General features: G+C 42.0%; 1 protein-coding gene and 1 pseudogene across 1 annotated transcript; both read left to right on the plus strand.

Annotated features, from left to right (window-relative positions):
* LOC137352885 (zinc finger protein 665-like) overlaps positions 1-23,531 on the plus strand; it is a 31,410-nt pseudogene that overhangs the window by 6,925 nt on the left and 954 nt on the right.
* prdm9 (PR domain containing 9) lies at positions 6,582-23,525 on the plus strand. Its single transcript, XM_068018401.1, has 11 exons — positions 6,582-6,653; positions 9,282-9,405; positions 10,183-10,305; positions 10,632-10,702; positions 12,205-12,367; positions 12,620-12,757; positions 16,258-16,529; positions 17,920-17,987; positions 19,268-19,458; positions 23,316-23,397; positions 23,495-23,525. Exons 1-11 carry the CDS (start codon positions 6,582-6,584, stop codon positions 23,523-23,525), a joined length of 1,335 nt encoding a protein of 444 aa, XP_067874502.1.

Here is a 23,531-nt window from a genome sequence, read left to right on the forward strand (position 1 = left end):
TGTGACTTTTATTGAATTTGAAGGAATTAAACATATGGCTTTCGATCGCTGGATATGATCTCTCAAATTAGACCTCTTATATGAAAATTCGAGAGAGGTCATTCGATTTGAAGAATTTACAAATAGCATTCCAATTCAAAAATAAGACCTCATTTTGAGGAGCAATTACAAGGGTGAGCCAAGCTGTCACCATGGCAGATGACTGTGAGCTTACTCATAAACCGTTTTCACAGTGAAAATCCTTCCATAATAATTCCCAAAGGTTCGGAAAGGACAGAAAGTGGGAAAGTGATGCGAGTCGGGGTGCTAGCAACAGGGAAACAAAAGGTGAGAATGCAAGAAGCTCTCCACCAGTAAGGAAAGAAAATTCAAAGGGCAGGAATATTTTTCACACACCTATGTATTCCCATTGCTGGAAAGCAGGGGCATGTGAAAGCGGACTGCTGAAAGTTAAAGGGGAAGCCTTTTGTCGGAGTTCACAAAACCAGCCTAGAAATGGGTGCCCAAGCAGGCAGTAATGCAGACAATGCTGCCCCAACCACGGCAATGAACCCCTTTAAGAATATCATCGTAGGTGCAGTACAGGTAGAGAGAATTCTTGAAGAATACTTAATTCTTTATGCTGGGTAAAAGAATGATCTTCCCACCAGACAGCTCACTAAAAGGGAAGGTTCTGGTAAAAGGGATTGAGGGACAATACATGTCTGAATCCCTGTATTGGGTCCACTTGCAGTGTTACCTTGCTTCTGGACCGGTTACTGTAGGGATACATGTGGCTGGAATAGGCTTGCTACTCGGCAATGATTTGGCTGGGGGTAAGGTGGTAACAGCCCCAGTGATCTTAGGCCCCCACAGTGACCCACAGAGGAGGAGTGGACAGTAGATCACCAAATTGTAGTTCCCCCTAAATATTGTGGAGAGACTGATTTTAAGAATGGGAGAATCATGTGTTTCCTGGGAATGTGTGGGCTCTACCATAAATTTTTTCCCAAATTCAGCACCTTACCTGGTCCCTTAACAGGCCAGCTATTAAAAGTGCAAAAATCTTGCGGTCAGAGCCATGCCAGCTAGCATTTGAAAAGTTGAAGGCAATCTGAGCAAATGACCCAGTATTGGCAGCCCCAAATTTTAACAAACCTTTACAGATGGTGGAGTGATGTTGGAGTTGGCACGGTGTTACTCCAAGATGTTGATTCAGGTTTTGACAGACCAATTTGTTATTTTTCCCAAAAAAAACTAAACAAGCATTAAAGGAAATCTTTCCATCAAAACAAGAAACAAACATCAACAAAAAATGAAATCCTAGGCATTTCATTTTTTCCTTTTTGGGGGAGGTGTCATGCTCATGGGAAATGTAGCAATGGAAATACCAAAATAAACTGGAGAGTTATTTAAAAAAAACAACTATTTAAAAGTCTGAAATACTGGCCTTCAGCAAAATGGAAGACAGTCACATGGCACCTACCATCCCCTGCACTGAAATACGCATTCATGTCTGCTGGAACTAAAACACATTAACCCCATCTGCATTGAAATTGTACATGGGCGTGAGATATCCACAAAAGTGAGCTAAAACAAAGGAACTCACAGGTGCTCTGTCTCCGTTGACTACCATAAAGTGTGAAAATACCTCATCTTATCAAAATGGGCTGCAGTCAGAAGTTATTCTATAGCTGCTCAGGAACAAAAACCTAAGCTGCAAGTTAAATTAACACTTAATCAGGTTTACCTTTAAAGGCAACCTTTTTGGAAGACATCAGAACATCAGGACATCAGCCAGAAATCTCCAGCCGCAGAGGGAACATCAAAAAGCCATTTTTAACTCTAGCACAAGGCTGAGAGAGAGATCAATTTCAGCTGAGACAGTTGAACCCTGCTGAGATGACTTTGCAACCAACCACAGCAGAGAAATAGAGGGTGACTTTTAAACAACTCCTCCACCTGTGAAAACTGAACTAAGAAATACCAGCACCATCTTCAAACTGAAGCATCCCAGCAAGTGCAATGGAACCAGGAAACAGGCCTGCAACTTTAAAAACCAACCTTCCAGGAAGATCCCACAGCAGACCTTGAACTCTTAACACCTTTTACCTTCTATCTATCTTTTCTGAGTGTGCATGTGAGTGAACGACTGAGTGGGTGGTGTTAGGATCATTTCACTTGATTATTGTTCAATACATAGTTAATCTTCTGTTTCAACCTACAAGAAAATCTGTCACTGTCTGTTTATTTGGCAAACAAATCACAGGGGCTGAAACAGTAGTTCAACAAAGCACTATCTACAGTCAGTTGGGAGATGAAAAGTGGAAACCAGCCACCCCATTTCCCACCTGCCTGTAACATAGTGTAAAAGGAAGAGAGGGGCAAGAGCTACTAAAGTGTGTTCAGGAGAATTTTCTACATCAGTATGTTTCCAGTACAATGAGGAAGGAGGAATTGCTGGATTTGGTTCAGGAAGATGAGGTGGATCAAGTGTCAGTTGGGGAACATTTAGGAGACAGTGATCATAGTATCATAGGTTAGGTTAGCTGTGGAAAAGGATGAGGAACAATCCAGAGTAAAAATAATTAACTGGAGAAGGGCCAATTTCATTGGGGTGAGAATGGATCTAGCCCAGGTAAATTGGAATCGAAGATTGGCAGACAAAACTGTAATGGACAATGAGCTACCTTTAAAAAGGAGATAGTTTAGGCACAGTCAGGATATATTGCCACGATGGGGAAAGATAGGGCAAAGACAGAGGCCCCTGAATGACAAAAGAAATAGAGACTGAGATAAAGCAGAAAAAGGGTGCAAGTGACAGATGTCAGGCTGGTAATACAATGGAGAACCAGGCTGAATATAGAAAGTTCAGATGGGAAGTGAAAAAAGATATAAGAGCAGCAAAGAGAAAGGCCTTCTTCTGTTTGTAATTATTCTATGATTCTATGTTCCTTAGACATGTGTTTCCAATATAACTGATGACCAGCTCTCCTCTTCAAAGCCCTCCTTAAATGTAAGTGACACTCAATTATTACGATTTTCCTTTTTCAGATTTCTCATCTTTTTATGACTTTCCCTTCTCTCTGTCCTCACTCTCATTTTACATTGGCCCTCACCATAAACTACATACATCCACCAGCAACTCTATCCTTCTCCCCGTCCACAGTCTCATGTTCAACCCATCTCTTTGCAACCTCGACGTTGCATTTGCTAAGTTTCAAAATCCCATGTCAATCTGTCACTTCCACCTCAGTAATACCGTCTATCTGCACCCCTGCCTCAACCCTTTTGCTGCTGAAATCCTCATCTATGACTTTATCACTGTTGGCTGGCTTCCCATCCATCACCCTTCGGAAACTTCAGTTGATCAAAACCTCTGATGCCCATAATCTATTGCTGCTTGTGCGGCTGCTTATTTTGCAGTGGCTGATTGTCGTGCCATGGAGAGGCGGGAAACTTCATTAATAAACTGAAATTGGACTCCAACAGTGCAACTGGCAGCCCGAACTGGGGCTCATTGCATTGCTCTTTCATAGAGCCGGCATAGATGTAATGGTCTGAATGATCTCCTGTGCTGTGTTATTCTCCCAGATTTAGCACCAGATGCCTGTCTTGTAAGCGGACCCTGTGTACCGTACAATCCGGAGTGCGCCTTTCCTGGTTCAGTATCCAACTGAATGATAAGGCATTGTTGTGGTCTGGAAAGCACGGACTGAAAGGGCTGTGGAAGCAGATTCAATAGTGACTTTCAAAAAGAGAATTGGATAAATACTTCAGAATTAATAGTTTGTAAAGTTATACAGAAACAGCAAGGGAGAATGGGAGTAATTGGACATCTTCTGCAAAGAGCCGACAGAGACACAATGGGCCGAGTTGTCTCATTCAGTGCTGCATGTTCTACGATTTTCTCTGCATGCTGACCCATCTGTTTGTTTCCAGGCTTTAGCAATTTGGAAAGTTGAAGTGTGCATTTGTGACCAATTTTCTGCAGCTGACTGGAAAATCTTGTCTTTTTCTTTTGTAGGTTGCAGCAGCAAGAAAGAAACATTGAATGTGTGCATCATGTTTTGGAGAATAATAAAAAGCCTTCAGTTCTAACTGCTGCTTTGAGTGTGTTTATTCCAATCTTCAGCCATCTTCTGTCATGTCTTGTGTCGATCATTGCTCGGTCATTCTCTGTCAAATGTAACTGAGGTTGCAAGTTTCCAGGTAAACAATGGCATTCAGAACCATTGCACAAAGATGCTCCGTGATGTGATATTTTTCCAAATCTGTTTCCCGGTGTTGTGCGGCATTCCTGAGTGGGGTGAGTGGGCACGTAGGTTTCTCCAGAGTTGGTGCTGCTGTTGAGCCAGACATTGGGCCCCCAGGCGCTGTCCATCCGCTTCTTTCTGCTCTGTGTCTTCACCCCAACAAGGTGAGCACTTGGCCCCGTTGCCTCTTTCCTCTTTGCTTTGGCACCTGCTTCCTGCACCCACCATCTTCTTCCTCAAAAAAATTCGTCCACACCTGCACTGATTTTACCTCAGGTGGGGGGGGGGGGGGGGGGAAATCAGGTGAGCCCAAAATGGGGTGTTTAAGCCCTAACAGGTTTCTGATAGAGTAAAACGCCAGGGTTGTCCTTTTTTTTCATTCACTGAACCCTCATGTTTCCCCCCCCCCCTCACCATGGGTGACTGTTGTGGGTTTTGGCGCTTTTTTTTTTCAAAGGCCGCGCGCTCCGCCTCCCTGGGCGCGTGAGGCGCGCGGTCTCCTCACGCGGGCGCTCGAGCCCCTCGCAACCGTCAGCGGCCGCGCTCTGATTGGCGGAGCGCGAGTCACGTGTCACCCTTCCAACGGTCGGCCGGGATCGGCGCTATAAATAGAGACGGCGTCATCAGATGATCGGCAGAAGGCGGGAGGCTGGAAGAGGGTAGTTCGGGTGGCTCAGCGGGGACCTTTAAATGGTTGTGCAGGAGGGAGAGAACAGTTCTCAGTTAATGTCACACTCACAGATCAAGTGCTGAGGGATTGTAGCTGAAGCAAATAAGTGAGGAGAGTTTAGACACAATCATTTACAGAAATACAAAGTGTCAGAGAAAAATCAAGAGCGGGCAAAAGCAGAATTCAGCATCATTGAATTTAACCTGCTAGTTACAAATTGAAGGAACATTTTCTTCAAATAATTTCAAGTTAAATTTCATACATTCTATTCCAAAATGTAAATTTACGAGCAAAGGAAAAGTCTGGTTCATAATTTGTATTTATCATTCTTTCAAATAGGATAATTGGTTTGGACAAAGTTTGTATTGTCAAGGTTTTGAAAAATCCATACATTGTTATTCCGAATAGTATAAGGTAAATTCTCTTCATAAAGTCTGTTTCAGATTTTAGAAATTTGTTTGATATTTCCGTCAAGAAAGGCAACAGGAGGAGAAACACGAGCTGGCCCAGTGTCTTTTAGTGAGAAAGAGACTGAGCTGCTGTTAGTCTGAGGGAAAGTCAGAAGAAAAGACAGGCTCTGATATTAGTACCATAAACGTTAGATGCTGTTGCAATAGGAAATTGTTTAATTGAGATTGGACTTCATTTTTGCCTGTGAGGTGTCAAAAAAAGAAATAATAGAGCCAGGTCATAAACATTGAAAAGTCTTGGAAATAGATAAGGGCACAAAAAGTAGAGGGAAAATAGAGTAAATAAGGTGACTGACCTCAGGAAGGGATGGGTAAAACTAAGAGTGACAGGGCAGATACTGGAGAGGGAAAGGCCATGTCTGAGAAGAGAAAATCTGAGGTAAGATCATGGAAGATTTGAAATGGAAACCAGAAAAGAAATGGTGGGTCAGTGTATTTTTTTGCAACTTGAGTTGGGGTAGATTCAGCTGGTCATTCACATGAATACTGTCAGTAGGGAATGGATGTGTCCTTCAGTGTTTTGATGGGATTACAAACATTAATATTAATCAGTGAGACTCTTCGGCCCATCTAACTGATCCTCCGAGTCAAAAACCTAAGATGTCCTTATCACAATATCCACCTGCTAAAATTATTTCTTTTTTTTTTTTTTCTTGTGCTACTTGACCCAAGTGACTATTTTAGTTATTGATAATTCTCTCACTTTAATGCTGAACTTCTCTTTTACCAGGTTTTTCATCGTCTTGTAGTTGCAGTTGAATTTAAAGTACTGCTGTGAATTTGCCTTTCCATTTAGTACCTTAGCTCAGATCAGAGACGGAGCAACTTCCCTCAAGATGAGGAATGATCTGATTGAGCTGTTGTCCACTGCCATCTTCTGAAGGCGATTTGGCATAGGCATTGAAGATGGTCTTTCCAACATTGTCCACATCCTGAGTCAAAATGGAATTGACAATATAGCTGACTTCCAAGACCCATTTTTGTAATTGGGAAATCTGTAATAAATAGACATCTATTTAAAGTAAGAAATAAGCTGTTGAAAAGCTGATATAGAAAAACATTTTTTCATGCAAAATGCATTACCACAGGAAGCCATTGATACTGATTTAATTCAGCTATTTAAAAGTGTATAGATACTTGATTTGTAAGTATATTAAATACATGGAGAAAGTGACTTAAAAAGGTAGATCTACCACAGTCAACAACATGGCAGACCTTACTCAATGGCATATTCCTGTTCCTTGGAGATACTGGACTGATCTCACGCATGATGCTCAGGTGAGTGTGCATAATGTCGCACTGAGGTGACAGGAATTGGAGGTTTTCACTATGGGTGTCCTCAAACTCGCTCAAAAACAGCAAGACCAAATACCTGCTGTAAGTTATTTGACGACTTTGGCAACGGAATGTTGTATCTTCACGTAAGAAGGGGAGGAAAAATAATGTTAAACGGGGATAGAACATAGAACAGTACAGCACAGGACAGGCCCTTCGGCCCACGATGTTGTGCCGAACATTTAACCTACTCTAAGATCAGACTAACTACCTACCCTTCATTCTACTATCATCCATGTACCTATCCAAGAGTCGCTTAAATGTCCCTAATGTATCTGCTTCTACTACCACCGCTGGCAGCGCATTCCACGCACCCACCACTCTTTGTGTAAAGAACCTACCTCTGACATCTCCCCGAAACCTTCCTCCAATCACCTTAAAATTATGCCCCCTAGTGATAGCCCTTTCCACCCTGGGAAAAAGTCTCTGGCTATCCACTCTATCTATGCCTCTCATCATCTTGTACCCCTCTATCAAGTCACCTCTCATCATCCTTCGCTCCAATGAGAAAAGCCCTAGCTCCCTCAATCTTTCTTCGTAAGACATGCCCTCCAGTCCAGGCAGCATCCTGGTAAATCTCCTCTGCACCCTCTCTAAAGCTTCCACATCCTTCCTGTAATGATGCGACCAGGCGGCACAGTGGCGCAGTGGTTAGCACCGCAGCCTCACAGCTCCAGCGACCCGGGTTCAATTCTGGGCACTGCCTGTGTGGAGTTTGCAAGTTCTCCCTGTGTCTGCATGGGTTTCCTCCGGGTGCTCCGGTTTCCTCCCACCTGCCAAAGACTTGCAGGTTGATAGGTTAATTGGCCATTATAAATTGCCCCTAGTATAGGTAGGTGGTAGGGAAATATGGGGACAGGTGGGGATGTGGTAGGAATATGGGATTAGTGTAGGATTAGTATAAATGGGTGGTTGATGGTCGGCACAGACTCGGTGGGCCGAAGGGCCTGTTTCAGTGCTGTATTACTAAAAAAAAACTGAACACAATATTCCAAGTGTGGTCTAACCAGGGTCTTATAGAGCTGCAGCATAACCTCGCGGCTCTTAAACTCAATCCCCCTGTTAATGAAAGCCAACACACCATACGCCTTCTTAACAACCCTATCAATTTGGGTGGCAACTTAGAGCAATCTATGGACATGGACCCCAAGATCCCTCTGTTTCTCCGCACTACCAAGAATTCTGTCTTTAAAATAAATCACTTCACACTTTTCCAGGTTGAACTCCATCTGCCACTTCTCAGCCCAGCTCTGCATCCTGTCAATGTCCCGTTGCAACCTACAACATCCTTCCACACTATCCACAGATAAAGTGGAATAGTTGAGGCAATCTCTAAGGAATGGCTTTTGTTACTGTGCTTCGAGTTTGCTGTAGTCCTTGATTGAAGATATGGTCTTGCTTTTTGTTGGGCCCCAGTATTCTTCTTAAACCTTGTTCACTGTCGGAGACCTTTCTCTCTTGGGGTTCATGCATCTTTAATGGTTTTTAGTTCCTTGAGAAAGAGATGAGAGCAGGCAGAAGAGAGGTCTTCTCAGCCCAGGAGCAAACAGCTTTCTGTCTTCACTGTTTCTCCAATTTAAAACTCCCATAGTTGGCCAGCAGTTGGCCATGTGACTGACTGGTTTGACCAGGTCTCGACTGTATATTGGGAGCATCTTAGCAGTCAACCTGGAATGCTAACTCCTCCACCTTCAATGTCTGGTATCAAAAGTCCATTGTGGATTGAATGTGTCAGGGCATGGTCTTTTGTCCCTTTTAAGCACTGTCTGTAAATATGCAAATGTCTGGCGTCTTTTTAAAAAGCAAGTTCTTTCCTTACTCCTGTAACAGTTTAAAAATAAATGTTCATGTGGTGAAATTAATGTGCCTCATTCTTGTCGGGTGGGGGCCTGCATGACAAGACTGATGTGTTATTTACATGAAGGCACTCTGATTATGCCAGAGTTTCCTTTTTGTGTTCTTGGGCTGAAGATGCCCTGTTTGCCTTTCTGTTTACTTGAATATTGAAATCGCTTCAGCAGAATAAGGCTCCTTTGTCCTAGCTGATAGAGGTGTGCTAAGCCTCTGTTCTGAATTGTAGGTGGTTGGGGTGAAAATGTTCTCTAAAGGTGCCTGCTGTAGCCAGTACCTTCTCAAATAAAGCTGGTGAGAGGTGCTTCTTTTTTGAAGATGATTACTAAAGATTCTTCTTGGCATATGAGCCATCTTCTACTCAGTTGTTCCTTCAGGGCCTGTATGCAAGAAGTGTACAATATCCTTCTCTACTGAGTAGTCTTTGGGTAATATGAACTGCCATTTTGTCTTGTCCAGCTTTATTTTTAGTGTGGCATAGTACAATGATCATATGGACAACAACCCCACCGCCATAACATTGAAGTGTTTTGTAGAGAGGCTGTCCTTTTCTTGATTTTCTACCAGTGCTAGCCCATTCTAGAGATGTGGAGAATATTCTTATACAGCATGACAGATCTGGCAGGGTAATTAATCCTACATTTGTACAGCTCCAGTTTTTGTAGAAGACTAATTTAATGCCTAGATGTATCAGGAATCACATTCATTTTACATTTCCAGATTACAGACAAGTTTAAAGACATTGCCGTTCATTTTGCCAAAGATGAATGGGCAGAGCTAAGTGAGTGGGAAAAGATCCGTTACAAGAATGTGAAGAGGAACTATGAGACCATGCTTGCAATAGGTTTGTACAAAATCAGTGTTTGTTGTTTTCCTTTCTACATTTCTCTCTTTGATACGTACTAGCACTGTATTCTTCCGGTATTACACCTAAGTGGATAGTTTCCTCACATCAGGACAGACATTTTGGCTGGGATTTGGGGGCAGCAAAGCGCATCCTGATCCTTCCCTCCTCTGACGGGCATACACACACTTTGCAGCAAGAAAAACTGGATTGTGAACAAGTGTTAAAACTCCCAACTGGTATTTTTACCCCTTCCAAACCCAAAGTGAGGTCTGTTTTGTTTTGTTGCCACTGTGGCAGAGATGAGCTAAATGCAAAGCAGGCATTGAATCTGGGAGTTTCTAGTTTTCACACTCTGTTCCATTACGATGCAGTATATTTTACCAAACCTTACCAAATGCAATTACTACCCTGCCTTTCTCTTCGCCCTGAGAGTGACCATCAGCTGTCACAAATATGAAGATCCATCCTTTGGACTTTCCAATTGGTGCAGCAGAGATCAGTGACATACGAGAAAGGAAAAACTGGGAAGAAGGGCATGGATCTGAGTGCTGTATTCACAGCACTATAGCATGACATGAAAACTCCTTTTCATCTGATTAGTCTGGGCTGGATTTGACTCCAGGTGCCATTGATGGAAGAAACCCCCTGTATGCTCTTATCTGATATTATTCTAAAATGGTTTGATTCAAAAGATACTTTCCATCAGTAAATGAAGCCAAGTTAAATACAGGAAATTGCCAACTGTAAATGATTGGAATATTTTAATTTTCACAGGATTGGATGTACCAAAGCCAGCATTCATGTCAAGACGTAGCAGGGGGCGCCAACCCTGTGTGTATGAATCTAGTGATTCAGATGAGGATTGGATGCCTAAACCTCTTGTGAAAAACCCATCACGTAAATTGAATGTATTTTCTTTATTAAAATATTAAATGCTTCTTTAAAATCCTAATTCCAACCAATTTTGTAATGGGCTAGTACATATTTGTCAAGAGACAGTTACTTCTGCATTTTGGAGAGCTGAAAAGATAAGTAAATTGATATTCTTTACACATAGACACATAGAGACTTAATACAAGTTTTCTTTTACTAATTTTGTCTACATAATGTTTTGATTCTTCTTTGAGTTGGAAAACACTAAATATTTTTCGAATTGTCATCCTGTTGACATTAAAGAATGAAATCTGAGATTATCTAAAACAGCATTGACATTTTTTTTAAAGAGATGAGAACCTTTAAACCTCCTTTTAAGAATGAAGATACCAAGGAGACTAAGAAAGAAAATACCAGAAAGGTAATTCACGAAATTCTTATCAGACCAATATATCAAGCTGGAAGTAAACTGCTAGATATTCACAGCAGATCAGCATCTGAAAGATATATTGACAAGGGTCCCACACAAATATTATATTAAGATCTCTTTGGTTGCTGCTATGCACTAAGATATCAAAGTTTCTAGTTTGTAGCCAGGGTCCCTGCTGTTGGTTGCTATGATTTGAGCTCTGCTGGAAAGGTGCTTGTGAGTAGTGTTGAAGGAGACCATGACAGCGACCCGGGTTCAGTTCCTGGTACTGCCTGTGTGGAGTTTGCAAGTTCTCCCTGTGTCTGCGTGGGTTTCCTCCGGGTGCTCCGGTTTCCTCCCACATGCCAAAGACTTGCAGGTTGATAGGTAAATTGGCCATTAGAAATTGCCCCTAGTATAGGTAGGTGGTAGGGAAAATATAGAGACAGGTGGGGATGTGGTATGAATATGGGATTAGTGTAGGATTAGTATAGATGGGTGGTTGATGGTCGGCACAGACTCGGTGGGCCGAAGGGCCTGTTTCAGTGCTGTATCTCTAAACTAAACTAAACTAAACTAAACATGATTAAGCTGCTTTGGTACCTCCGAGATTTGAGTTTTGTGCCAGTACTTGCTGTCTAGACACTTGGACAAGGGCTGTGGAGGCCAGTTAGCACCTATAGAAATGTACTTTAATTTCTTGAAGAAAGCAGGGAGAAGACAGGGAAAGCAAGTATGGTAGCCTGCTATTGGTTACTTATTCATGCAGGTAACCCCTTAATCTCTGATTTTTGTTTTTGTATTCTTAACTCCTGTCTCAGGAATATACAAAAATAGCTAGTGGAGTGAAATTATTAAAGTTCAGACAGACAATTCTGTGTTCCTCAGAATGGAGATATTTGGTACCAGTTACTTGTGTACATCAGGTGGAATTCAATGTTGTTTGTTCGGCAATAATACCTCCTTTTGCGATAGTGTGTGGTGTGGAAAGATGAAATGTGAAGTAATAAAAAGATGGACTAAACCTACTCCTCTCCCATTTTTCTGAAGGCACTGATTCATGCATAGATATGTTTCCTTCAGTCTGTGGTGATTTAATGAACAGCCCTGTTGGCATTTGTTAGGTAGCTGTTCCTCCTGTGTTAGGTTCTTCATATTTGAAGGCCTATTCTGTTTTTGTATACACACATCCCCTTTCCAAAAGTGTTGACCAGTTAGCAATCAGTGAAAACCCTTGTAAAAGGGTGCTGAGGTTGATTGTAATGGATTTTTAAACATTTGCCGTGATCAGCGAACTCATAGTATCAGATATGGGAACTATCTGAAACAAGTAGCTTAATATTACACTGGGAAATGACTGCATTTCTCAAGTGGTTGGTTGGGTAGCTTTGTTTCTTAAATATGCTGCAAGGACTAATTGAGAGGAAAAATAGATCATACGGGGAATTGGAGGCAGCTATTTTCTAATTAAGGAGCTGTGAGGTACAGTTTTAACGTCACATTCTGCATTTCAGAACCAAAAAGCACCATCACTGATTGCGTCCCATTCAGAAGAGGATAAAGATGAAGGTCTCAAGGGCTTCCCTATGGACAGTACCTCAGTTATGGAACAGACAATCTCAGTTAAAAAGATCAAAAGAGAAATAAGTACCTTGGCTCGTAGTAAATCCAATAAAGGTATTTGTCTTGGAGTAAAAGATTTCAGTAAAGTATTTCTCTTTCGATTATTTGAGGGCATTTTAATGAGGAAGCTTTATGTTGACCATGTGACCACTACAGGCGTCATTCAAGTTAGATTAACATAGTATCTCAGTATCTTCAGTGTAAATATCATCAGTGTCTACTGTTCAAACAGGAAAAAATTCTTACATGCAAGAATAATATTAATTTTTCAATTTTTATTCATGATCTTTTTGATTCATTCCTCAGTTGTCGGTACAGAAAAGATTTTGGGGTCGGCAAATGAAGAAACAACCAAAGAGACTGAAAGTAAAAGATACAGTTTGAGAAATAGAAAGAGAAAATTTTACGCTGAAGAAAGGGAACTTTGTGATGATGATTACCTGTGTATGTGCAAAGTAATTATCCATTTCGTCAGGGCAGGAAGAATTTATTGGGAGGGTTGATATGATGACACAGTCCTTGGTAGGCCAGGGCATTTGTGGAGCAATACAGTATGGCATAGTGGGATGAAAGGAGTGCAGGCTTGTGTTTGCCCACAAACTGGCACTGATTTTTCATTTAGTAAAAACAAAAGTCACAAGTATGATCTCCAAACTATTGATAATTTTGAAATCTTGTAACAAAATAGAATGTGACTTTCTGTAATTGTAAACTAATGGCCCCTGATTATAGGAAATACCTGTCTCTTGTTTATTTTAGACAAAGCATTTCATTGCATTCATTCAATTACTGTAAACAACTGGTTCTGCTCATGTGCAAGTGGGAATGCGGCTTACCTGTCTGCGACTTAGACCAGGATTATTACTAGGCAGTGTATTTAACTGTTACTATATTGAAAACAATAAACAACAGATGGTGGAGGCATGTACTGAGAAATAATGACATTGACAATGAGGGGGTGGGAGGAGGGGTCCTGTAATCTTTCTGGATGAAGGAATGGAGTTGCAGAGAACAGCCTTCATGCTCTATAATTATCTCTGAATCTTGCAATACGCAGTTTTACAACAGGATTCATTCCCTGGCTCTTTGCCTCTGTACATTCTGAATGTGGAAGCCATTTGGCCCAGTACACTTGTGCTAGTTTTCTGAAAGAGCTATTCACTTCCCTTTGATAAACTATGATGGATTCTGTTATCAGTACTGTTACTGGGAAGGCATTCTGAGCCCTGATAATTTGCTGAATTAAAAGCCCCTGACCTCTCCCAGTGTCTATATCTTAACTCTGTCCTGCCAGCACCTTGTGGGTGAGTAAAGTCATGTGAATGAATGCTCTCATCAGTCTTTATAAGTTTGTTACAGACTAGAGATGGTTCACATGACCATATTTCCAAATAAATGCAAGTTATACTCCAGGATCCTTGATGAATTCTGTGATGCAATCTGCTCTGTTCCACTTAACTGGAAAACCCTGCACAAGATTGATCCTATCTGTCCAAGGATGGTGCAGTTTCTGGAGCTTTCGACTCTTCTTGTAGAGTGACCCATTGGAAGATCGCAGTGATTCTTCTGGTGCTTGCCTCAGCAGCCTTTCAAACTAGGCATGGCTCTTGAAAACCCAGCAACCAGGTTGTAGAGCTATTAGTAGTATTAGAAAAAACGTGTATCCAGCAAAGCTCTACAGGGTTATATAAAGGTCATTTTCCCACCATATCTTTGTGGTACTTTAATCTAATTGTGTGTGATGAACTTGTCCCATTATCTTGTCCTTGCTTAGGGTTTGTGAAACCTGACTGTCTCTGTTTTCTCAGAATATAGGTTGCAGGGTGAGGCAGAAGGGAGTCACTCCCTGTGGTCTCAATATAGGAAAGGGTCTTCTGACGCACATCCTTCTATTGCATTGTCCCTCGCTGCCGTGTGAATTTAGTCCCTGACATGTTGATAATGACACTTTGAATCCATGAGCTCTTGTAAAGTTTAATTTATTTCTTTCAAGACAGTAAATTCATGAGCATGACTCAGTAAGTTACATGCCTTAGTGGCAGAATTCCATCATCTTGTATACCATGTAGGTCGAGTTCACTAACTTTCTTGGTTAAGATTGTATTTGAGTTTCATTTATCTGGGATAATGGCATCAAGGTTCCATTTGTCCCAACCCAGGGCATCACTGCAGGAGTTCCTAAGCACAGCAGCAATGGCTCAGATCTGTTAAAAAATGAATTTGCCTTCATCATATCATCAGGAGTGGGGCCATTAGCTGCTGATCCTTCAGTGTTTAACTCCATTCACAACTGCAAACATTTGAAGCATCCTATGCCAGTCAACAACAGGACCTGAACAACATCTAGGCCTGAGATGAGAAGTATAGCTAACAAAGAATTCTCCCCAGATCTCCAAAAACCTGCAAGAATTGATGTTGCAGTCAGAATTAATTTGGGAGTCACCACAGTTTGGGAAGGGTATAGAGAGAAGATCACATAATTGAAAGGGCAAATTTGTGAATTGGCTCTGTCTGCAAGAGTAGTTTCCCTGATAGTTTGGAGTGGCTTTTGTAACAGGCTATGCAGGTTGAACTTTATTCAAATAATGAGGAAGGTAAAACCTATAGGAAGTAATGTCCGATTATCTATTAAATGTATGATATTGAGCATTGCTGAAAATAGAGACATGTTGTCAAAGCTTTTTGTCTAGCAGTCATCAGGACTAATCGCAAGAATATCAATGTAAGGGAAAGCAACAACTTTAGACTCTGAGAAGAGTGCTGGTTGGTTGGCAAGTGGACTCTGGTAGAGGCGTCATGGAGAATGCACCAGTTTATAGTGACTGACAGTTAACTGCCAAGCTTTGTTTGAAATTTAAACCATGCAGCTTGACTGATTGCTTAGGTCAATGCCTTGACCAATGAACCAGTAAATGGCTGTCCCTTAGTTTATTTAGCTGAAACAGGTGCAATGTGTGTACATGTTCTTTCTGTCTGCAAAGAACAGGGCCCTGCGTATTAATATATGTAGGTTCCAGTATGCACAAATGCGAGCCCGACTGACAACCTTAAATTAGTTGTCAGCGTAATTCTTAGCACACTGAGGATTATTTAGTAAATGTTGTCCAATCGCCGAATCACATCTACTGTTGGACAATGTGTTTTGAGTTTTGCAAGCACGGGCTGGTTGGGTATGGCCTGTACCTTGCCCATTGTGAACAGCGGAAGGGACATATTGTTTGATACAATTCGCCAGTCTCTGGGACACACTACCTATATACCTAGCATCACACAGGCATTGAAATTCATATATCACATTACTCATTTGTGAGATAGGCAGGACATCTTTTTGGCTTGACAGCAGCATCCTGTCAGTGGTGAACATCACATGTGTTGCTACTGCATAGTAGCAGCATAAAACAGTTAGCTTCACCTGTTGCTCAAGGGTAATCTGAGGTAGACTGGGCACTGTTCAGGGCTGGAAATGACAGCCTTAGTCTTCGACAACATGTATTTTTAGCAATGCTACCAAACAGCTATATATATGAGCTTCTCAATTCTTTGAAATTCATCCTGCCATGTGTAAAATTCTCTTGCTGCCCACTCATAATCTTATGAGGAGCAGCAAGGCTTGGACATACTATTGCTGTTCCTTGAGATGTTCTTGGAATAAAGAAACAAACATGTCACCCACAACAAACCCTTGTTTGCAACTGAGTGGGGGAAGATTTGACTGACACTGGATGTAATTTTCATAAAGAGAAGGTTCCCCAGGCGCTTTATTTCCATGATGGATCACGGAAATATCCTACTTGTATGTGCAGACTGAATTGCAGTCAAACAATGGGGAAGATCAAACCTGTGATAATCTGTCTTTTCTCAGTACAAGCCCTCTTTACCTTTATGAACACCGAACAATGAACTCAGACCCTGATCCATCTTTAATTTTGTATCTTATGCGATAGTTTGTGAGGACTGCGAGACATTTTTTATTGAAGAATGCCCTGTGCATGGTCCTCCAGTGTTCATAGAGGACATGGTTATTGAATTCAGTCGACCAGACAGAGCACGTTTAACCCTTCCAGAGGGTCTCAGCATTGCGACTTCAAAAATTCGAAAAGCTGGTCTTGGTGTATGGAATGAAGGGAAAGTTATTCCCAAAGGTGTTCACTTTGGACCCTATGAAGGAGTAACATCAAATGAAGAAGGTGCTGCTGTCAGTGGATATTCGTGGGTGGTAAGTGATGCCCATAGTGATCAAATTTCTTACTTGTTTAAAAAAAAGTCAGGACTTAGTTGAAAGTAATAGCTCAAAGTTATTTAATGTTTCTATTCCTGGTTGCTACCCAGTGAGCCCTTCTGGTAAGTAGACAGCAAGTGAAGACAGAATCAGGCTTAAACTAGCCTGCCGACTGATATAAGTGTTCACAAGTGAACAGTAAATCACTTGGTATGTTCATTGGGGGTCTGACGGTAGCCACGGAACTACTTGAACATGAACCACTGCCAACATGAGGCAAGAAAGCAAACAAGCCTCTCAAAGCCTCCAAACACCACCACAGAAGAAACTATTTCAATTCACCCTCTGAGACCAAAGATACATCCAAGTTAACAGTGCCTTCCCCACAGCTGATAGTGTTGAGAGAAAAATCATACTCTCCACACAGACAAAACTCCTGCTCCTTGGAGACTAAATGAGACTCCCCAACCCCTCAACTTTATATTAAGACTCTGACATCCCCTGCTCCCACCTGAGGCACCATTGGCTTACCAGAACCTCTGACAAAATTCCTCACTAGAATTCTACTCACCCGCCAGCTGAGGCAAATATTGAACTCTCTCTCTGTCCCTGTTACTCTTTTATTCTTTATCCCCCCATTTTTCTTCTCAAGTCACCTCTTCTCACCTTGTTGCCTTTTTCTCATTTCTCCTCTCAGCTGATTAAGCGCTTCCCCTGTTCCTCTCATTCCTGCTCCTCTTCTGCCTCTCAACCAGTCCTTCTCACTCATTCTTTCTCTCTTCTACTCTGTTCTTTATCTATTCCCTCCTCACAATATTTAAGGTTGTTGATATAGCTTCACACATTAGGAAATGTGGATTGTTTGGGAACAGGATCATTTGATCTTTGGCTGAGTGGATGCTATCATGGGTCTGCAGTTGGCAGGTACTCTTGAGTACTTTCAAAATTAACATAAAAGCAAAATACTGACCTGAAATGTTAACTCTGCTTCTCTCTCCACGGATGCTGCCAGACCTGCTGAGTATTTCCAGCATTTCTTGTTTTCAAAATTAACATGCTGGTTTTCCCATGTTGGGAAACTGGCGTTGATTTGGGAGCAATGGGAAAGTCCATTGGGATGTCCGAGTGGGAAACTGTTCAGCACCATTATTCTATTTTTGTAGTTCCTATGCCACATCATCTCAGTTCCAGCTGATTAGTTGTTCTGGGTATTCTAATGCAAAGGTATAATCAGAGAAAGCAGGTAAAGGGATGGTTAGTTTTTACTAAATGTGGGAGCCACTGCTCCCACTTGCAATTTGTGTTAAACTTGATCATTGACTAAAATAAAGTTGATTTTTAAAAATTTTTATTAATCCATTCCTTTTCCCAAAATACCTTTCTGCAGATCAGTAAAGCCAACAAAGATTTTGAATACATTGATGCGAAGGATGAATCTAAATCAAATTGGATGCGGTAAGGGAAGACTGATATAATATTATCAGGATTTGAGGGGCTGGGCCACAGCAATTTGCCCAGGCCTGAATTATCACCCCCTCACCCATCCGTGTCTCTCTGGGCTAACTAGACCAATTTCTCCGGGCCCCAACTGCCCCACAATCTCTCCCTCCCTCCTTTACATGCCTCGTCTGCTTCATGATGCCACAGGATTTCCTGCCCAACAACAGACACCTTCTCAATCTGGGTGGCTGTGGCAGCATTAAAATCAGTAAAGAAACAGCCTAGATCTACTTCTATGCACACATCCTTATGGCTAGTTTTGCATAGAAGAGGCCTAAGAGCTTGCCAGTTACATCAAGCACATAGTCCGATGTTCCGATGAAGGGTCACGGACCCGAAACGTTAACTCTGCTTCTCTTTCCACAGATGCTGCCAGACCTGCTGAGTGGTTCCAGCTTTTCTTGTTTTTACATCAAGCACATAGTTCAGGAAGACATTTTTGGGAGATGGGAGTGGGGCAGGATGATGGGTTCCAAGGAAACATCCCTCCAGGGTACCCTTATTCCTTGATATGTGTTTGATATGGTTCCTGAAATAAGGTATACTACAAAAGTTCTGATATTTTGTAGGAGAGGGTGCAGCAGCACGGCTAGAAAACTGAGAAACCCATATTTCCAGGCAACTACGAGCATAGAAATTAGGAGCAGAAGTCGGACATTCAGCCCCTCAAACCTGTTCCACCATTCGATTAGATCATGGCTGATCTGTTTGTGTTTCGAATTCCACACCCCCATCTACCCCCGATAACCTTTGATTCCCTTGCCTAACAAGAATCTATCTACCTCAGCCTTAAAACTATTCAATGACTCCGCCTCCACCACCTTCTGAGGCAGTGAGTTTCAAAGTCACGCAACCCTCAGAGAAAATTTTCTCCTCATCTCTGTCCTAAAAGGGCGACCCCTAATTTAAAAACTGCGACCCCCCCCCCCCCCCCCCCACGCCCCAACCAGTTCTGGACTGACCCACAAGAGGAAACATCCTTTCCACGTGCACCTTGCCCCCTCTACTATAATCCATCCCCATCTTCCTGGAAATGTCAAGGCAATTATCCTTTGTATCTACATTGAAATGAGTAGTCTCCATTGAGTGTCCTCTTCTGACAGCATGTTTGAAGTTGAAACTTAGCAATGGCTGGGGACAGGTCCTGTAACAAACTATTATGTTTTGCATTCTGAATCCATGCAACAATTTTAACTGAGTTTTGGCCTCTTCCATATTTACTCATTATGTTCCAGATTTGTTAACTGTGCCAGAAAGGAGGAGGAGCAGAACCTTGTGGCTTTTCAGCACTGCGGCAAAATTTATTACAGGACCTGCAAGCCTGTTCCTCCTCGGTGTGAGCTGCTGGTCTGGTATGGTGATGAATATGCCAAGGAACTTGGAATCAAATGGACTGCAATGTGGATGGTAAAACAAGAACCAAAATGTAAGGATTCTGACCAAAATTGGGAACTTAAGCATTTAGAGAATCATTTGTTTTCTGTTAAAATATTTATGGTGTTTGATAAAGTGACGCATAATGGACTTGATAGCAGAATTGAAATCCCGGTGTTAAAGGGGCAGTATGGCATGGACACGAAATTGATTAAGGGACAGAAAGGAGAGAGTAATGCTGAAGGAATGGTTGTTTATCAGACTGGGGGCAAGTAGAGTGCTATCTCCCAGTGGTCAGAATTAGGACCCCTGCCCTTTTCGCTATATATTAATGACTGGAACTTAGGTATAAGGGACATCATTTCAATGTTTCCAGCTGACACAAGGATTGAAATGTGAGAAATAGTGAAGAGCAGAGTAGAAGACTTCAGGAACATGTCGATAGACTGATGCAATGGGGAGGCAGATGGGGAGGTGGTGGCGAAGTGGTAATGTCGCAGGACTAGTAATGCAGAGCCCAGGCTAATGCTCTGGGGATGAGTTCAAATCACACCATGGCAGATGGTGAAATTTGAATTCAATTAATAAAATCTGGAATTAAAAAGCTATGTGACCATGAATCCATTTGTTGATTGTTGTAAAAACCTGCCAGAAATCTGCTGTCCTTACCTGGTTGTGCCTACATGTGACTTCAGACCCACAGCAATGTGATTGACTCTTAAATGCCCTCTGAAATAGCCTAGCAAGCCACTCAGTTCAAGGGCAATTAGGAATAGGCAACAAATGCTGGCCAGCCAGCAACACCCATCCCACAATCAAACCAGAAAGACATAGAGCCAATGAAATTTAATGCAGAGAAGTGTGAGGAGAGGCAATGTAAATTAAATTAATTTTAAAGCAGGTGTATGAGCAGAGACCTGGAGATTCGCATACTCAGATCTTAGAAGGCGGCAGAACAAGCTGATAAGCCTTTTAATAATTAATAAAGGATCCTGCGCTTCATAAATAGTGGCATAGATTCCATAAACAAGGGAGTCATGATAAATATTTGTAAAACTCTATTTAGGCCTCAGCTAGAGTATTGTGTCCTGTTCTAGACATCACACTTTAGAAAGGGTGTCAAGCATGAAAAGTGTGCAGAGGCGATTTACCTGAATTGTAGCAGGTATGGGGAACTTCAGTTGTGTATAGAGTCTAAAGAAGCTAGGATTGTTCTCCTTAGTGTCGCAAAGGTTAAGGAGAGATTTAATAGAGATGTTCAAAATTATGTCTTATTTTGTTAGAGCAGATAGAGAGAAACTGTTTCCACTGGTAGGAGGGTTGTTATCCAGAAGACACAGAAAAGTGTCAGGGGAGGTGAGGAGAAATCTTTTCAGGCAGTGAGTTGTTATGATGTGCAGTGCACTGCCTGAAAGGGTGGTGGAAGCAGCTTCAATAATAACTTTGAAGATGGATATTTACTTGAAAAAGAAACAAATTGTAGGGCTGTGGGGAGGAGTGGTAGTAGTGGGATAGCTCATCAAAGAACTGGCACAGACATGATTGCCCAATTAGCCTTCTCCTGCGCTGTATGATTCTATGACAAATTGACTGTGTGCATTTTGTGTTGTGGGAGGGTATAGAGAGCTGATGAAAGCTTGAGGTGTAGCTAAAGTTTTGTATATGATTCAATGGGTCTTAGTATCCCTATCTGGACAGTAGGTGAGACATTTCATTTGCCCTTCGTATACTTGGATTGGGGAAAGGGTGAATTCAGCAAGTGTTCCCTTTCCTGATCCCTCTAGAGTGACTCTTTGGACAACTATCTTCGCTTGTTGTCACTGTTGTCTCTGAGACAAAGGTTGTATCCACAGGAGAATAGGCACTGAGGTCAGAAACAGCTCCCTTAAAATCATCCAGTTACTTTTCAGGTGAAGAAAGAACTGCACTTTGATAAGTGATTTTGATGTGTTGGGGACATTACAAAGTTCTTTACAGCCAATGAATTACTTTTACAAGTGCAATCACTAATGTATGTAGGCAAATAGGACAACACAGTTTTCACACAGTAAGATCCAACAACAGCATGAGATAACTGGTCTGGTAATCTGACTTGGTGGATAAATGTTGACCATAACACCAGGAAATCTTGCTGCTTTTGTTGTTGTCTATCTTAACAAGCAGACAAGGACACAGTTGAGCACAGTTTGAAAGATGGCACCTCTGACAGTGCAGCACCTCCTCAGTACAGCACTGCAGTGAGAGCCTGGATTACAGGCACAACTCACTGGAGGGGGACATGAACACATAACCTCTGTCTTGGAGGTGAGAATGCTAACTACTGAGCGAAGGCTGACAGAGGTTATCATACTTCAGGTCACAAAACAGAATAATACTGCCAGCCTGAATGTGAGGTTTTCACATATTGCCTCCACAGTGATATTTTCTAACACCAGTCTGTCTGCCAAGGCTGTGTTATGCCCACATCCCTAGTGGGACATTGTGCCACCACATCTCCATTGAGACAGTCTTCCTACTGAGACATTATGGCCGCCAACACCTCAATTGAGATGGTGTTACACCCTCATCCACACTGAGGTATCTCCCCTTATCTCCATTGAGATAGTGTTACACCCTCATCCACACTGAGGTATCTCCCCTTATCTCCATTGAGATGGTGTTACACCCTCATCCACACTGAGGTATCTCCCCTTATCTCCATTGAGACAGTGTTACACCCTCATCCACACTGAGTTATCTCCCCTTATCTCCATTGAGACGGTGTTACACCCTCATCCACACTGAGGTATCTCCCCTCATCTCCATTGAGACGGTGTTACACCCTCATCCACACTGAGGTATCTCCCCTCATCTCCATTGAGATGGTGTTACACCCTCATCCACACTGAGGTATCTCCCCTCATCTCCATTGAGATAGTGTTACACCCTCATCCACACTGAGGTATCTCCCCTTATCTCCATTGAGACAGTGTTACACCCTCATCCACACTGAGGTATCTCCCCTTATCTCCATTGAGACGGTGTTACACCCTCATCCACACTGAGGTATCTCCCCTTATCTCCATTGAGACAGTGTTACACCCTCATTCACAGAGATATTCTTTCTCCCCCCCCCCCCACAACTTACATTGCGACAGTGTTACACCCCCTGTACCCCAAAAGAAGTAATTTTTCCCCAATCCCTCACTAAGATTGTATATCTTCCCATACCAAAGATTGAGGCTGTTCCCATCAAACTCTGAGTCAGCTTAGCCTGTCCACTCCAGCGTTACTCTCCCACCTCTGTCAAGGCAGTTTTACACTCTCCCATTTCCCCCTCTCTCATTCTGTCTTCCACAACTTAGTTCAGTCATTCTCCATTCTGTGCCCTTGGATAACCCGAGACTGCCCAATGTCAGGGTAAATCTTGTTATATCAATTTTTATGGGTTTTCTGAATGTATATACTTTGTGAATCTTCATTTTATTAGAAAACTTACTTGGAGTAGCTCAAGCTGAATAATTGAGCATTTATGAAGAAATAATGAGCCTCATTGCACTGCTAAGGTCACTGGCAACTCCCAAACATTTGCCCTACTCTTTTATTTAACAGCTGCTGTTTAATATCCTCTTCCCTGTTTTAACAAAACTGGTAAATAACAATTCCTGAAAGGGTGATGATGTGTCCATTGTTCCTTGGAGGAGTTCAGAGACTGAATCCATGAACTTTGAAACATCTGTTTTAAATATGCAATGCCCTATTGATGAGTTCTGCCTCCTCATCCCACCTCTTTTACCAGAGGAGGGTTTCAGTTCACAATATGAACATCCTAAGAGCCCAGTTTAATACTGAAATAACTACAAATTGTACTTCCAATAGAAAATTCTAGATGTTTCATTACTCTGACAATTTTCCTTCTTCCATCTCTAGCAAATCAACAAATGCATCAAGATGAGTGCCATCCTTGCCCTCATTGCAATGTTGCATTTACCACTTCAGATTTCCTTCAGAAGCACATCAGAAGACATCCTGAATCCTGTGGACAAAGTTCAGCAGGACAATCTTCATCCTCCAGGAAAAAAGTTCTTTTGCAATTCAAAAATGAGCAGCGTTCGTTCACACAATCTGTCCAGCGGATAAAATTTA

The sequence above is a fragment of the Heterodontus francisci genome, chromosome 39 (assembly GCF_036365525.1).
Source record: "Heterodontus francisci isolate sHetFra1 chromosome 39, sHetFra1.hap1, whole genome shotgun sequence".
NCBI classification, from domain to species: Eukaryota; Metazoa; Chordata; class Chondrichthyes; order Heterodontiformes; family Heterodontidae; genus Heterodontus; species Heterodontus francisci.

Coding starts and splice junctions, on each gene's coding strand:
- prdm9 (XM_068018401.1), top strand. CDS start 6,582: ATGGCAGACCTTACTCAATGGCATATTCCTGTTCCTTGGAGATACTGG. Junction 10,306..10,631: donor TCTTGTGAAAAACCCATCAC/GTAAATTGAATG, acceptor TTTTTTTTAAAG/AGATGAGAACCTTTAAACCT. Junction 23,398..23,494: donor ACTTCAGATTTCCTTCAGAA/GCACATCAGAAG, acceptor AAAAATGAGCAG/CGTTCGTTCACACAATCTGT.